This window comes from Halichoeres trimaculatus, unplaced genomic scaffold (genome assembly GCF_033239565.1).
Source record: "Halichoeres trimaculatus isolate MK-OKI-2021-1 unplaced genomic scaffold, fHalTri1.1 fHalTri1_scaffold_6, whole genome shotgun sequence".
Taxonomy (NCBI): Eukaryota; Metazoa; Chordata; class Actinopteri; order Labriformes; family Labridae; genus Halichoeres; species Halichoeres trimaculatus.
This window is the reverse complement of record NW_027437184.1, coordinates 15,765,674-15,781,739: the sequence shown is the minus strand read 5'-3', so window position 1 is coordinate 15,781,739 and position 16,066 is coordinate 15,765,674. Positions and strand designations below refer to the sequence as shown.

Genomic DNA, 16,066 nt, shown 5'->3' with positions numbered 1-16,066 from the left:
CGATAACGGGCTTTTCATTGGCCGAGAGGACGAGCGTCAATCTTACGTCATCACGCTGCTGTACAACAGACTCCAAGATGAGGCGTTTAGGGGACAGGGCGTAAGGGATGTCCAGCCAGACCCCTGACGACTGCCTCAAAACTACAATTACACTGACCATCTCCAGCAGGCATGTTCTACTGATTTTGTTCTAAGACTCTTATTTTAGATTATTTTATTAATTTTCATGTTAGGATACATGTTGATTATAAGATGTGTTTTTATTACCATCAAAAGAAATTCAAGGACAGTTTAACATGTTCATTTTTCCCCAAGGGCATTTCCTCTTGTCAAAAGATGTTTTTCTTGTTGATAGAGGATTGTTGAAATATAATGACAAGACTTTAGCATTTGAAATAGAAATAATGATTTAAGACAACCGGAAATCATGAAAACGAAGGGAATAATGATTAAAAAGATGGAAATAGGTATGTTACGAAATTGAAAAAAATAAATAAACATAATACAAATTTGACAAGTTAAAGTTCTGTAATAATGAACACTGCTGCCTTGAATAAACTGACAAGTAGGAACACTCGAGTATGTTATGTGCCAAGAAAAACACGTGATATTGACGCTTTTAATTTCTCTTTTTCAGAATTACGAGTCGACGATGTGTACTTGAAGTGCTCACATGTCTGCGCACTGCTGTACCTCGAGTTGGTACACTGTGTGATTGTGTGAGTGTAAAGAAATGTGGGAGGAGGAAGCTGTTACATGAAGGACAGGTCGGACTGGGTGCAGGCCTGAAATCCACATCTGTCCTGCCGCCGTCACATCGTGATGGATTTTGTGCTGAGCGGAGTGGCGGCCTGCGGCGCCTGTCTGTTCACCAACCCGTTGGAGGTTGTGAAAACGCGGATGCAGCTGCAGGGCGAGCTCAAGAGCCGGGGAACGTACCAAGTGTATTACCGTAATGTGTTTCACGCATTTTATACTATCGGTAAAGTGGACGGCCTGACCGGCTTGCAGAAAGGACTAGTACCAGGGTTAGTCTATCAGTTTTTTATGAATGGAGTCAGACTGGGCTCTTACGCTGTCATCGAGTCCTCCGGATACATCCACACAAATGGGAGGGTCAACGCGGTCAAAACCACGATAGCAGGAGCTGTAGCTGGTGTGGTGGGGGCCGTTATGGGCAGCCCCGTGTATTTGGTCAGTTGCTGGTTGTCTTTTATTATGTATTGACTTCATTTTATGTGCACTGCCCCTTTAAAAGTTAAGAAACTTCAGTGTGAGAAAAGTAAACATAGTAACATAGATTGTCTCCACTGACAGGTGAAGACTCATCTGCAGAGTCAAGCTGCCTCCTCGATAGCAGTCGGACATCAGCACAAGCACCAGGTAACAGAGTAACTCGGCATGTTGATGTTACATATGATTGGCAGGCATCAGCAGCTTCCTCTCACGTTTGTCCCCTTCCTCTCAGGGGATGGTCCATGCGCTGGCAGCCATCTACAGGGAGCATGGCATTACTGGACTGTGGAGAGGCTCCAGTGCTGCAGTGCCCAGGGTCAGCGTGGGGTCAGCTGCACAACTCAGCACTTTCTCCTCTGCCAAAGAGCTGGTTACAGACCTACAGGTTAGAATATTTTTATCCTTCTTGGACTGACAAGCTGAGTATGTAAATTCAAGAGGGATGAGGGATCAGGCTGACTGACAGAGCCCTGCACCATGTGTGCACAGCTTCTAAATGAGCAGGCTGTTCAAGAATAAACATGACTGCTTTTAGGAAGCTGGGGTCTGGGGGTTTAGAATAACTGGAACACAGCTGCTGTGATTATGCACTGTTATTCTTTATCTGATGCAGAAGTGAGCAGTCAGTCTTTATATGTATGTCTGCTCTTAGAAGTTTCAACTTTTTGCTGATATTATACAGAGTACTGACTAATCTAAACACTAGACTGAGAGATAAATGCAGCCAAACATCCATTTATAGACAATCAGAATGACCATGCAGACCTAGGTTTGAGAAAAGAGCACTTGCAGTCAGTAGCGGCATACAAATTACAAAAGCAGTCATTGTGGCACTGACAAAGCATGAGGCATTGGACTCTTCTGGAATAGAAATTCGACACCTTTCATTGGCCCCACAGACCAGAGCTTACACAACCAGTTCACTGGTACTCGGTGTTGACCCAGCTCAAGTAGGAAAAGGTCCAGCATATGACAGAACCTCATCTAGAATTGAAAAAGTGATTCATTAAGTTAATCAGGCATCAGATACAGACAAGAAAAAAATAATATTCTGGTGAATTTATGTGTTTTCTTGTACTACTCCCTCGATTTCCCAGACTTCCTTTGAACTGTTGCAATTGGTGGATGGGTGGGTGAGGATGGAGGAGGGTCTGTACCCACCTCCCAATCTCTAAGACAACACTCCCACATCTCATTGCATAACACCCTGTATTAGCCCTGCAGCACAGCTTTCACACATGATGTTCATTAGCCTCTGGTTAAAGTTGACAGTTAACAAGTTTTTGCTGTTTTACAATGTTAATTTAAGTTAATTAGAAACATGTAGAGGCCACATGTGTAAAGATGCCGTGTTGTTTGTTTACCCTTGTTGTAGAGCTTGTGCTTCATAAACTTCCTGTTTTATGCTGTTAGACCACAGGTTAGAAAACATGTCTGACTACAGCTGCTAGAGAATGTGTTTGTAGCTTAGACACTAATAATAGACCATTCTTCCATTTCGCTGCATGTAAGAGATCATGACCAGTTAAAATTAGAAGCTGTTACAGTATCACTGCACTAGGAAGTGAGACGTACTGTGTTACCCAGTTGTATCATATTATGACGTGAGCTGTACATATTTTCTTCACTGCTGTTTTTTCTTCTTACCTAGGTGTTCAAAAAAGACAGCTGGTTGGTGGCACTAAGCGCTGGGATGATCAGCAGCGTGGTGGTGGTTCTGGCTATGACACCCTTTGATGTAGTGAGCACACGACTGTACAACCAGCCTGTAGATCATTTGGGCAAGGTGGGGAAAGACAATATGACCCAGTCATCTCACACTCTACTGTATCTTACTGTATCAAAACACAGCATGTCACGTTATCCTGTATGGTGACATATCACACCATAAACTTACTATCTGTCGTATTAAAGTGTATCCTGTCAAATTTTACAGTGTCATTTTGTAAGGCACTGTATCATGATGTAATGTATAATAGTGTATAGTAGTGCATTGGATCTTATAGTGTGATATCCTTAGTATTGTACTGCACCTCATTATGGGTAACCCTGTGCTTTGAATAGGAAGATGACGTAAATAACTCCTCTTTCTGCACTGACTTTGCTCTTTCTAACCAACAGTTGTGAGACTCCTTCTTAAAGATTAACAGACTTTCTCTTTTTGCCTTTCAGGGCCAAATTTATAAAGGATTCCCTGACTGCTTTTCTAAGACGCTGAGGAAGGAGGGCTTGTTGGGACTCTACAAAGGCCTGGGAGCCTCTTATTTTCGGCTCGGCCCTCACACCATTCTGTCCTTGTTCTTCTGGGATGAACTGCGTAAACTGTACAGGAACTGCAGATAACACCAGGGGCGAAGAAAGTGGGTAACTCATTAAGCTCTGAGTGCACAGGTTAAATGTGTCCTCATTTAATGAGTTTGTTATGAGGAAGTAAAAGAAAAACCAGGAGAGACTCTCCTTCCTGGATGGAACAGAGAAAGAACGAAGGTGATGATTTACACTCCATTATAAAAACATTTAGGCGCAGTTGAAATGTGTCACGGGAAAAAGGAGGAAATGCTGTTACTCCAGCTACAATTGCTGACCAATGTGACTGTCATGTTATGAATGAACTTTGATTTGTGTTGGTGCCAATTTAGAGCAGATATGATACCAGCCAAGTTGTAACTTGTAAGGTAGACCTCATGTATTATTCTTCAGGGCTAATAAGATCATCGTCACAGCTCTTGTTACTCTTCAGTTTTTCCATTCCAATACATATAAAAGTATCTCCACTTGACAAAGCTGTGCCGCCTTAGCAGAAAGCATTGAATGTAAGCCACTGTTTGGAAAATTTAAGAACCAGAGACAGCGACCAAAGCAGAGACAAGTGGTAATTTAAATGATCGGAGATTATTGGCTAGATTGCAGCTGTAGCTGAGACACCGTCTGAATTGTGAAAGTAAATGTTGCAAGTTAGCTTGACATGACATAAGAAAAAAGTAAACACTCCAGTGTTTGAGCTCATTTTGTTTGCAGATTGAAATCACGAAAGTAAGCATTAGTCATCTTGCACTGGCAGAAAGTTACATCAAGTATGAAATACCACAAGGAGGAAAACTGTGGTTGAGGAATCTTCTGTATTCAATCAGGCCCTCACTCAGTGATAAAAGAAACGTGTTTGAAAAGGTGTTAAAGGAAGCCCTCCTAAAAGCGGTCTTTTAAAAAAAATCACAACAGGTCATTCAAAACTTTCCACCTATGTCATTTTGTTAGCACATGTGAACCAGCCTTTAGGGGAAGGAACAACAGAGCAAATGGTATCTGTTGCCTTTTAGTTTGCCATACAGTTTAAAAAAGGGAACTGACTTTATGACAAAGGTGCCCTCCGAGCTAGAGCCAGATTTTGTGTTTTCCTCATGTGCATAATACTCTGCAACACGTCGAGAATTTCATGACACAATGTTAGTCATTAGATTTAAAGAGACCACAAATTTCATGGCACATTAAATAGGCAGATGTAGATTTGAACTTTTTTTCTCTCAACTTCTCTGACACAAAACACAGGAGACAGATGATGCCTGAGTTTTTTTTTTTAGATATGCACTCAAAGTTATGGTCTCCTTGTATTGTAGGTACCATTTTTATACTTTTAAATAACACTCACTTGTACTATAAACAACGTTTTTGGACTTCTTTGAGTAGTCGTTAGTCTATTAAATCAGTTGTTTTGTGATTTTTTTTGAAAGGTCAAACAGATTCAGGACGGATCTTACTGTATGCAACATACACTGATCAGATTAAGTGCTTCAAAGAGGCTTTTATGGCCTTTTTCAGACATTAATAGGCCATGAGAAGTTGTCTTTGAAACAAACCTTGGCTGTTTTTATTGTTGAAATAAAGCCTGCTCAACAGTATGTAGCTGTTTAGGCACCAAAATGTATTAAAAGAGCAAACTAAACTTACTGATAAACACTCCATTGATGGTGTCAAACCATTAAGATAAGCAAAAAGAAGTTACTGCTTAATTTATGTTATTTAGGAGCCTGAGGATCTTTAGTTAAAAAGGAAGGTTTAATAAAGGCTGATGGTAATGTAACACAAAACAAAAGTGCAAAAATGTTGGATGTTGTTTGTATTCTTTGGTTTGAAAGTAGGTCAACTCATTTATAGATATAAAGTGAGGATGACGATGGTTAAACCTCATAGTTGAGCAGTATCACTGAATGTCAGAAGCAGCAGAGTGGTCGTGTTTCATGAATGTGTTACTGAAGGCTGGTCTTGTTTTTGGACAGCCAGTATTTAAGTGCACTGCACTTGAAGAGCAAATAAATTTTCTGATTTTCTATCAAGAAACAAGGCTTTTTTTCATTTGTCTGATTAGGCTGAGTATTGTTTTTCTATGAGTACACCGTACCCTGAGGAGTAATCAGATGCTTACTGTACACAGTTGAGAAGTGAGAGGCTTTCATTTCAGTCACTCATCCGCATCAGTAAGTTTCTCACCACTTTATATTTTCAAACATCTGTCAGTTCATTATTTCCTCATTGTCTGCTCTAAATAAAGGAGAACTGAAAGAGCAGTGCTCTGTTCTCACACTGAGAGTTAATGAAGTTAGTTTATGATATCTCAAGATGACGCACTGTTTTAGGATAAAGGCTGCCATAGCATTAAATCAGACATGTACACCACTGCAGGATGATGAGATGAATATTTGATGGCTGTGATCAAATCAGGCCACAAGTGGTAACAAACTTCAACTGAAAATGTCAGATCAATCAATACTAAGTGATGATTAGGGCATCAGATTTTTCTTGATCATTACTCACTCGATCAAATCAGTCCTTCCAAACAGTCAAGGCTGTAATCAGGGCTAAAAGCAAGTATGATTACATTAAACATACTTAAATAGAGATTCTCTCTCATGTGGCGATCCTCTGATGACAAAAGAACAGTTGTTTCATAAGGAATTATCTAATTTATTATGTGATGAATAACCTGATATTAAAAGAAACACTGTTGAGTTAAGAACCTGAAAAAGATAAGGGGTACAGAATTACACAATCCCTAAAAGCAGGGCTCCTATTGGCCTCACTTCACTGATTTTGGTAACTCTACTGGGGATGTTGAGCCAGTGCTAACATCAGTACGCTAACTTACAAAATACTCGGAGCAGGTGTGCAGAGGGGACAATGTTCAGCATCTGTATCACATTAGCAAAACATGCTAACACTCACTCAACATACCGTCTCTCGGGGGTTTGTATCTCGAGTTGCACCAAGCCTTAACATTAAACCAGCACATTTAAAACTTAACATGTCTTTAAATGTCTGATTATGAAAACCCATGGCAAAACAACTCTGTCTTCTCCCACCCAGGAAATACATGACAGGGAAGCACACAGGAGTCTTTGATCAAGCTTGCTGAGTCCTTTGCGTCATCGCTCACCTCACATGACGTGTCCTAGGTTGTGCATGTCATAGCACAGCCTGGGTGTGAGCACATTGAAAACCTGTCTGGTGAAAGTTCACAGTCTAATGTGTGAAAATGCAAACACTACCTCGTGTTTTAATACTGAATTCATATTTCCAAACAAATTCACAGCCTGATTAAATCAAGTTCACTTGTAAGTTCAACATGTATAAAACAATGCAGGAGTAATGTAAAGTACTTTAAAATAATGACAGCTGTTTTGTGTTCAGCTGGACAAAAAAAAAATCACAAATAACTCCCCAAACAAAGTGAATGTGTTGTACATTAACTCCATCAGTCAGTGTGTCCACTTCAGCAGAGCTCCTGAAATTATCAGGAGTGCTAACACTTGACAGATAGTTCTGACTCCACGGATCTCACTGTTCAGTTTAGAAGAGCAGCACAAAAAAATCAAACTGATAGACCAGCTGCTCTGGTGAGCTGCTTAGGAGCTCAAACAGCATAAATGCTTGTGCTCATGTCAGACGACAACAGGGCTACTCAGTTAACAGAAACAAAACTTTTTTTTACAAGGACTTTGTTGGAAAGGAAACATAGAAGAAGTGTCGTGTAGAAATATAGAAAGAAAAACTTGAGGCTAAAATGTGACACAACTATTTTCAGATGGAATTCCCTTTGTGGGGGTTGGCAGGATCATTGAACAGCGTGATGTTACTTTTACCTTTAATTCTGCATAGGGACCAAAAGTGAAGTTTAAGACCTGATGTAAGTTTATGTGTGCTCATGACTGGCGCATGACTGCATTTCCTACTCACTGAGTTTTTCCTGACTTATGAAACTTTTTTTTTTTCATAAATGTTGGAAGACTTAGTGTTAGCAAAGCATTGATACACATAGTCAGCCACTTTCTGCTTAGATTAAAATTTTTGAAGCTTTAGTTCCTGAAACATAAGGAAACCTGAGTTTGAATCAGCTTGACAAAAATTTACAGTCACTAAGAGACATGAACCACACCCAAGAAACCAACCGTTATTAGGAGAAGAGTGATTCTCACATGAAACACTAGAGGGAGACAAAAGAATTCTTACACTCTCACCCTTTTAAAATGCTGTTAAAGTAAATGAGGTGTTTAATTGTATGAAAATAAGAGTTCTCATGGGATTGAGTTAATATCAGTGTAGCACACAGTCACATCTGTATAAATAGTGTAAACATGTTCTGCTTTCTTGGCTTTGTATCTGCAGTAATTGACAGCCCTGAAGTCTTGATGGTCCATTGATCACTGTCCCCCACTTCCTCTACTGGCTCTTCTCTTTAGTGGGGGCTATGCTGTTTCTGTAGCAGAGGACCTGAGCCAAGAGGACACAGCTGAGCCCGGCAGACAGCACGTGTGACAGAGTCTCAAATAAGCTTCCTGTGTCCTTTAAAAACAAAATGAGGCACAATCACATAAAAGAAAAACAAACACTGACTGCTTGTATCTGTTGGGAATATGCAGTCATTAAGCAATGTTTACATTTTTGAGTTGTTCCTGATAACATACCTGTAGAAACATGTAGAGAGTGCCCAAAGAGCCTGTCCATGATAGTATCACTGACAGAGTGGACAGTTGACCTGTGTGACCATTCCTGTAGTTTGTTCCAGCCTGAAAACCCTGGGAACAACAAATCCAGCAAAACCTGAATCTCTGATTTTTAAAAGTGTGAGCTGGGTTTTATCTTATTACAATCCACAATAGCTATTAACCAGATAGATCTGGTAGTGGTTTGAACAGACGCTGTAAAACAATGTGTTGTTACCTTGCTTAGGGCTAAAGCTGTCAGACTGGAGTCCTGGAGCACTGAGGCCACAGCTTTCACTTTGTAGGAGCCAAGGAGGAACATGACACCAGTGCAGGCCAAAAGCAGCAACATTCCTACCATAAACACACAAAGCAGGATGATGTTTAATAGAATTTACTTTATGCACAAAAAAGGCCACAACTAAGATACATCAAACCACATGCTACAAGAATGTGTTTATCCTAGTCTCTTACAAATGAGTCAGTTATCTGACTTCAAACAGGCCTTTAAAATATTTATCTCAACTTAGAATAATAAATCTGCTCTGCTTCACTCTGTTCAAACAGATTGTCCCACTAAAAAACCTGTTTTAAGGTCATGAATCAATTGTAATCTCCACAAGGTGGCGCTGCAGGACAGAACTGACCACAGGCAGATTTTTTTAGTGTGTGTGACTCAGACTCTGAAACTCTGTGGTCAACTAATAAATTATGCATTTTATTACAGGGCTGAATGACAGGGTGCCTCACACAAGGTTTGAGCAGCATGTTTCTGCATTTTCAGACACGTTTCTTTCTTTTAAGCTCAAATACAAATGTTGAAAAACACCAGAGTAAGTGCTTGTAGTCTAGTTGAGCTGGTTCACATCTTCATTAATGTTAAGTCTCACAGAAGTACACCTCTGTGGGAGTTTTTATAGTATGTCCATAGAAAACAGCCTTTTTATTCGTGCTCTGTGATGCCTTCAGACTTCAAGATTGAAACTGTTTCCAAATAACAATTCACCGTATGTTTTCCTGTTCCATCTTTTACCTGTGATTCTTCATTGGAACACTGTTTTCTTCTGAGTTTTTTTTTTTTTTGCAAAAAAAAAATAAAATAAACTAAAAACACTCAGTTGTAGGAAATTTGTCACAGATCATGTTTTTATTGGTGGAAAATCTGTGTTTTCTCCATATTTCAAGGACTGAATTCCTAGGACCTGAACGAGCCACAGTTGGAGGGTGAGGTCTGTGTATTCATGGACGACTCACACATGAACGGCCTCTCCCTACTCATGGAATTTGTTTATGTTGAGAAAAAATGTGGGCTGATTCAAGTGCTACTCTGTAAAATTCTATTTGGGTTGTGAATTTGAAAAATGTGTATGCAAACCTTTGAAAGTTTTCCCACGATGATAGAGGATAAGGAAGACGATCACCACGTTCTGAGTCAAAGTAATGAGTCTGTCAGCCCAGGCACTGTACGGAGGTTGAGTAAAACAAATGTGAGGCACAGGAAAGGAGTGTTTTTGCATATCAGACAGTCTGTGAACTTATCAGAGGCTTACAGAATACATCTTTCTTACATGTATGGACTGCCTTTCTCTAGTGTAAACAAAGTGGCCTCAGACTTCATGACTCACATCTACCAATGAGTCACACACTCACTCCAAATGAGCAGTCTGAAGGAAAACCCGGTGAAACACGTGTGTTAAGCCCTTTCCAGCATTACATAAACAGAAAGGCTCATAGTTTGCCAAATAATGAATGGAACAGCCACCACATGCTGTAGGTCTGTGATGTTTCATTTGAACTTTATCAAAACCACTAGAAAAAACAATTAAAGCAACACTTAGTTTTAAATAACTGTCTGTGTAAATATGAGGGTTTTTTTTTTACTGCTCTGACTTTTCAGGTATTTGTTTGTGTCAATACTCAAAACAACAAACAGGAATTGAATTTGGAGGGAAAATGTGTCCGACCCACCAGTGTTACTGTTTTAAAAACTCAATTAATTTATTCATCATCGTCAAAGTACTTACAATAATGGGAAGTTGTGGGCTATGGCGTACACAACAGGACATGACAGGGCATAAAGCTGCAGCAGGCTGGCAGTCAGACTCAGGCCATTTGCACTTCCTCTCCACAATATCTTTAAGAGCTGAGGCAGCTGGGCTGTAGAGAGAGGAGAGAAGAGGTGCATCACACCTGAGTGGAGGAAGTGAAAGCAACTTGTGTTTCGATGTTGGAGCCCTCAACCAGGGCATGTCCCTAGGTAGTAAAATCTAGTATTATTTTGGCTCTGGTTTAAGCCAATGGGAGATACTTGTGTCTTTAGCATTTGGTAATATTATACATCTGTCATTTTTACAAAGGCACAAAAGGGCTTACAGTTTTATGGATGTAAAGCCTGCTCTGAACTCTGAACATGACGGTACTTGTCCTGAGCTGGTATGGCATGCCTTAAGGACACAGTGATGCACATAAAATGATTTCAGGCAGATTAGTGATGACTTAGTTTCATTAATTCTGAAAAATAAAGCAGATTTCTTTTAATTAAAATGAAAAAAAAAAAAAAAGTAAATTCAGATTGACTAGTTTTCTCAGTTGAATGCAATAAACCCATTAATTCTACCTTCTTTCACAAAAAAACATTACCCAAAAAGTTGGCCCTCCTTAATATCACAACAGAAAAAAACATTTCCAAGTACTTTTTAAACAGCAAAATGGTTGTGATAGGTTTGAAAAAAAGTGGCAAATTTAGAGAGGGTTAAATACAGATCTACAAAAAAACAACATGTAAAATGAATGACTACAAAGATGAAAACGTTATCTTTTAAGTTCTGTTTAGGATTTTAAAAGCAAAATCCTTACAGTAGGCAAGATCACCAAGCTGATGAGCTTTACCTAATACATGTGATGTAGCAGCTATATATCAATCTATACTGGGGTCAGTGAATGATGATTTATTTGCTGATAGATTGATATCTGTTGTTACTCTGCCAGTGCATCCATTACTATGCTCTGAGTAAGACATTGTGGCCTAGGAAAAATAAACAAACTTCTGTGGAGTGGTGTAAAATTAACTACAGTGTGATTGTAGCATGATGAGTGTGTGAGTAGATTTACTTCCTCTTACTGAGGATGGTTTTGTGACATCCTCACAGATGTTGATTATCTTTACTGGTACTGAACTTTACTAAAACATTCGAATATTTTAGTAAAGTTACAGTAGTCTACAGGTCTTCATGTCACTTTGCTATTCATTAATTTGCTGCACTGAATGTAAATATTTTCTAAACTACATTATTTAACAAGTGGGCTTTCTAATCTCGTCTGTGATAATCAGGTTAGTGAAACTAATCTGATCATCTCTTTTGTTTTGTATCGCGTCCAGATCAGGTTTGTTTTGACGGAGGAGACGAGGTCTTACCGACGAAAGTGTCCAGGATGATGAATAATCCCACGATTCTGTTCAAAATAAACTTTAAACAAGCCCCTGCGACATGAGGTAGAAAGACAACAACTATGAGAAGTAGGCATAAATATATCACGGTCAACAACTACAATGCAGAGACCACTGACTGTACGACTTCATATTCGACCAAAATTAAGTGAGGCACAAAGTTAAATATATATACAATTTAGAAAAAAGTCTTAACAATAATTAATGTTAAAGACTTTATTAAAGTAACAGTACAACTGTTTGTAACTCCACAGACTCCTCCTCCTCAAACACATCTGGAAATACAGTTGTTGTTTTTTTTTCTCTCCCGCTGCTCAATTTCTCCTGATCAGATCTCACCGTTTAAATGAAAGTTGACGAAAATTCTCTCATAACATTTTTCTGGCATCAAAAATGTCACCAGAAAGTTTTTGAGGAAGGAGGTGGCCATCTCGGGTCAGCTGCAACCAGGAGTGATCCTGTGAAGTGGTCGAAAGGTTCCCCAATATTTACACCGCAGCAAGAGAGGTCAGAGTGGGGAGGGTCCTGAGGGGGCGTTTATACAACAACAGTTTTAGGATGAAACGCAAAAGTATTGTTGCTTTCGGCCGCTCGTTTACACGGTAACGGCGTTTCAGTCGACATAAACGCAAACTTTTGAAAACGCACCCAGAGTGGATTTTTTTCTAAAACGCTACTGTCATCGTTGCTCTAAACAGTGTCCCGCTTCGCGCATGCGTATACAACCGTACCGTTGTAAAGAACGCTGTGCTTGTGCTGCCCATACCTATGTGGGGCTCACCTTGGACCGGAAGTACTACTTTCAAAAGAAAAGTGGGCACAATTCCGAATAAAAGATAGATCGAAAGATGCAAGTAACTGTGGTGTTAAAAATGAGAGTTAGCTATAGAGTAGTTTTATTGCATTTATCAATATGCTTTATCACTTAGCTGATCTGATTGAGTTTGATGATTATGTTGCAACATGTCATGACAGTGGTCTTTTATTTTGTTATGGCAGACTGAAATTATTATAAAATTTTGTCACAAAATGTTGACACAAAATAGTATAACAGGATTACTATCAAGGTTTAATGATGTAACTGTTCTGGTCAGATTTATCATCTAATGAAAGATTCATATTGCAATAGAACAGAAACATTCATTACAGTTCATTGCAGTTGTTTCTCTCCTTCTGGTGGGAAAACACATTTACCTTAATGTTGATAAGGTTCCATTCATGAGCATGGGGTTTTTAAAACGGTTGCACTTTTTCTATCATACCTAGAACTTAGCCCTGGAATCTATTAAATTGCTATAGATAGAGGCTAAATTATTAATAATTAATCCAATAATGATGCATTTCCCTGGTTAAGTGTTCTGTGTGCTTCCAAACAGAATAAACAGGTTTTCTTCACAAGTTTTTTGTTTAACTGGTTAAAAACAGAGACAAAGCACACTCAATATTTCATCCATATTTACAGTTCACACGTAGGCCCAGATAACTTACCTCAAAATTGGAAGAAGTGCATTAATACAAACATTATACACCACTGAAATAACACGAAGCCTACAGTACTGATCCCACTCTTTAACCGACCAAGTGCAATCTGCTCCAACAATAGAAAGTTTCCAAAGTAGCTGCTGCAGAGTTCAAATCATTCAGCTGACACAATGAAGTGTACAGCACATTGATTCTACATATTGGTTAGTTTGGAGGAGTTTTTTTTTTTTTTTTTTTTTTTTTATAACAGGAAGTAGTAGAGAGGATGTCTGAGTAAACACCCCAATGATCAAGAGGGTTTACCACACTCAGTTACTGTCTCACTGGCAAACATGTGCACTGGAAAATGTTCCCGATGCATTGCTGGGACTCTGTACCCACTGGTACTCCTATCCATCGCCTGTAACACCATGTTGTTCTTCCCCAACTGGGACGACAAGTATGTCAAAGATGGACACATTACAAAGGAGGTGAAGTACATGGGAGGAATCATTGGAGGGGGCATAATGGTGAGTTTAATTTTTGCTAGTGACTGGATTTAGAGCTGCTATAGGTTTTTTCCTGAAAAACATATGCAGAACTTATATTATTTGCTTGTTTTTAGGGGTTTAACTGCGGTGATGTGGCCTCTTAAGTTACTTGTAGTGCATTAAATAGAACTAAGGGTTTGTGTTTACTACACTGTACATGTAAAGCACTTTGAAGTGAAACCTTTGTTAACTTTTGCAAAGTTTCATAAGTGCTGAATTCCTTGAACCAAATTTTAAAAGCTTTATTGGATGTGTTTTACTTTAATCTACACAGGTGTTTATCTGCGCACTTTACATCAACCTGACTGGAGAGCGACGATGCTGTGGAAACCGCTTTGGGGTGAGTTAGCCAGGAGTATACATTTAAAAAACTGAAAAAGAATAAAAGAAAACTAGAACAAGACTTTTTCAACAGAGGCCAGTCAACCAAAAAAAAAAGAAAAAAAACACTAAATAACAGGAAAGTCAAATTCTGGAGGGTGCTACATCCTTCTTTCATAACTCTTGGTTGTTAAGTTCAGATGAAGAAGATGCAAAACCATTAGAACCACAGCTCAACACATTTCCTCTTTTCATAAGAAAAAGAGAGAAGATGTATTTTTAACTTGAAGTGTGGTGCAAAAGGCTAATTTGAATGTTTTTACCAGAAAAAAAGTAATGACCACTGCTAAAACATTCAAATGTATTTCCTTTGCTCACCACTGATTCCTGCAGATGTTCGTATCTATCATCTTTGCTGCCATGGGAGCAATTGGGGCTCTGTACAGTTTCATGGTGGCATATTTCAGTTTGTGGAATGGACCTCTCTGTAAACATGCCGGGAAATGGACAACACCATTTCAAACCAGGTGAACAAAACACATGGCCTCTTGATTATTTGATTTGTCAACACTCTGATTTCTTGATAGTCATAATACCCATCTCTCATGCAGTAATTGGACCTATCTGACCGACTCAGGGTCGTGGGGAAAATGCACAGAGCCTAAAAACGTGGTGCAGTTCAATACTGGACTGTTTATCACTCTGATGGTCACCAGCTGCCTGCAGATGTCACTCTGTGCAGCTCAGATCATCAATGGCCTCATTGGCTGCATGTGTGGAACCTGCACTGGCAAAGAGGTAAAAACAATGAGTTACATTTTGGTTTCTTAAGAATAAGAATTCAGTCTAAATCTTTTACACAGAAAAATAATAATCTAAGCTTTATTTCTCTTGTCACTATTTGTTTGTTTGTGTCCTTTTTAACTTTCAGGAACTATAAGTTTGTGGTAAAGAGGCGTCTGAACGTCTGCCCTTGCTCTTCAGCAGAAAAATTAACCAGCATCCTGTGCTAGAAGACTGACCTGCATAAAACCTGCACTGCAAACATTGAAATCTAGGCAGGTGTTTGTCTTATTTTTAGTAAGATAAAAAAAGAAAAGTCTATTAGACTAAATATCAGCCAGATTCACCTGATGAGGGCAGAAAATGGTCTTATTTCTCGAACGTTAAAGACAAAAAAATGATGCCCCAGTGACTTGTTGAAACGCATCTGCCAGTGGGGTATGTTTATTGTAAAGAATAATTGTTTGATACAAGAAATTAAACAAGTATATTTCTCCAACCCCATTGACAGATTTTTCTTAACTCCTTACAATTAATTCAGGCATCAATTTTGTCTTTTAGTTTCCTGAAATATTATATTTTTCTGTACTTGTCAGGTGAATGTGGATCATATTTATTCTAGTAGACATTACTCACTAAAAATAAGTCAAACACCTGTTTAGATAACAGGTTTCTTTTTGTTTCATATGAAACAAACTTTAATCTAGTCATAGGGCTTAAAAGTGAAGTTAAGTGTAAGAACACAAGTTCTAATTTGAAAAATGTCCAAGAGATGTGGAAACATAGGGCTGACCCTGAAACAACTGAATTGTTGAAACACTGCTTATGCTGCAGCTAATGCTAACCTTTTGATTTACTGTTCTTTTACAAACCAAGTGATTAAAACAAGTTTTCCAGTTTCTTCAGTTTCCCCTGTAATCTTGACTGTGCCTCTAATTATTTCTAAACATGTATATTTGCATATAAGTTCACCTGCTGGTTCTTCATGTCTTGAACAAAACACAAAGATTTCATTCATGCAGCACCCAGAGATCGATCAACAATACTGTATTTGGTGAGAAATAGAATATTACATCATTTAAAACAAAGTAAGGTAACTATGGCGTTGTCTCAGTCGAAAATCATGGTAAATATGAGTTATAATGTGTGCTCTTCTTTCGACAAATCCTTTTTCTTATCACAAATGAAGAACCTGAGACGCAAAGAAAATGCTTCAGAAAAGACACTTTGAGTTATCTTGACTGGTAATAGATCTCTGGTGAAACTGATTACGCCTTAGGCAAACAAAGGGA

General features: G+C 38.9%; 3 protein-coding genes across 3 annotated transcripts; 2 read left to right on the top strand and 1 right to left on the bottom strand.

The window, feature by feature from the left end:
- The first annotated feature begins 30 nt into the window (after nt 1-30).
- slc25a35 (solute carrier family 25 member 35) lies at nt 31-5,561 on the top strand. The gene is made up of 6 exons (XM_074673170.1): nt 31-169; nt 638-1,194; nt 1,318-1,383; nt 1,469-1,621; nt 2,888-3,022; nt 3,409-5,561. Exons 2-6 carry the CDS (start codon nt 823-825, stop codon nt 3,577-3,579), a joined length of 897 nt encoding a protein of 298 aa, XP_074529271.1. The 5' UTR covers nt 31-169; nt 638-822; the 3' UTR covers nt 3,580-5,561.
- Nucleotides 5,562-7,612: 2,051 nt separating this feature from the next.
- On the bottom strand, nt 7,613-12,488 carry LOC141791979 (mannose-P-dolichol utilization defect 1 protein-like). The gene is made up of 7 exons (XM_074672716.1): nt 11,998-12,488; nt 11,626-11,691; nt 10,235-10,367; nt 9,586-9,671; nt 8,449-8,564; nt 8,193-8,303; nt 7,613-8,070 (listed from the first exon to the last, which is right to left on the bottom strand). The coding sequence occupies exons 1-7, from the start codon at nt 12,086-12,088 to the stop codon at nt 7,948-7,950; spliced, it is 726 nt and encodes a 241-aa protein (XP_074528817.1). The 5' UTR covers nt 12,089-12,488; the 3' UTR covers nt 7,613-7,947.
- A 984-nt stretch (nt 12,489-13,472) lies between these two features.
- Nucleotides 13,473-15,291, top strand: LOC141792053 (transmembrane 4 L6 family member 4-like). The gene is made up of 5 exons (XM_074672816.1): nt 13,473-13,649; nt 13,945-14,010; nt 14,385-14,518; nt 14,603-14,789; nt 14,923-15,291. Exons 1-5 carry the CDS (start codon nt 13,473-13,475, stop codon nt 14,929-14,931), a joined length of 573 nt encoding a protein of 190 aa, XP_074528917.1. The 3' UTR covers nt 14,932-15,291.
- Nucleotides 15,292-16,066: the final 775 nt, after the last annotated feature.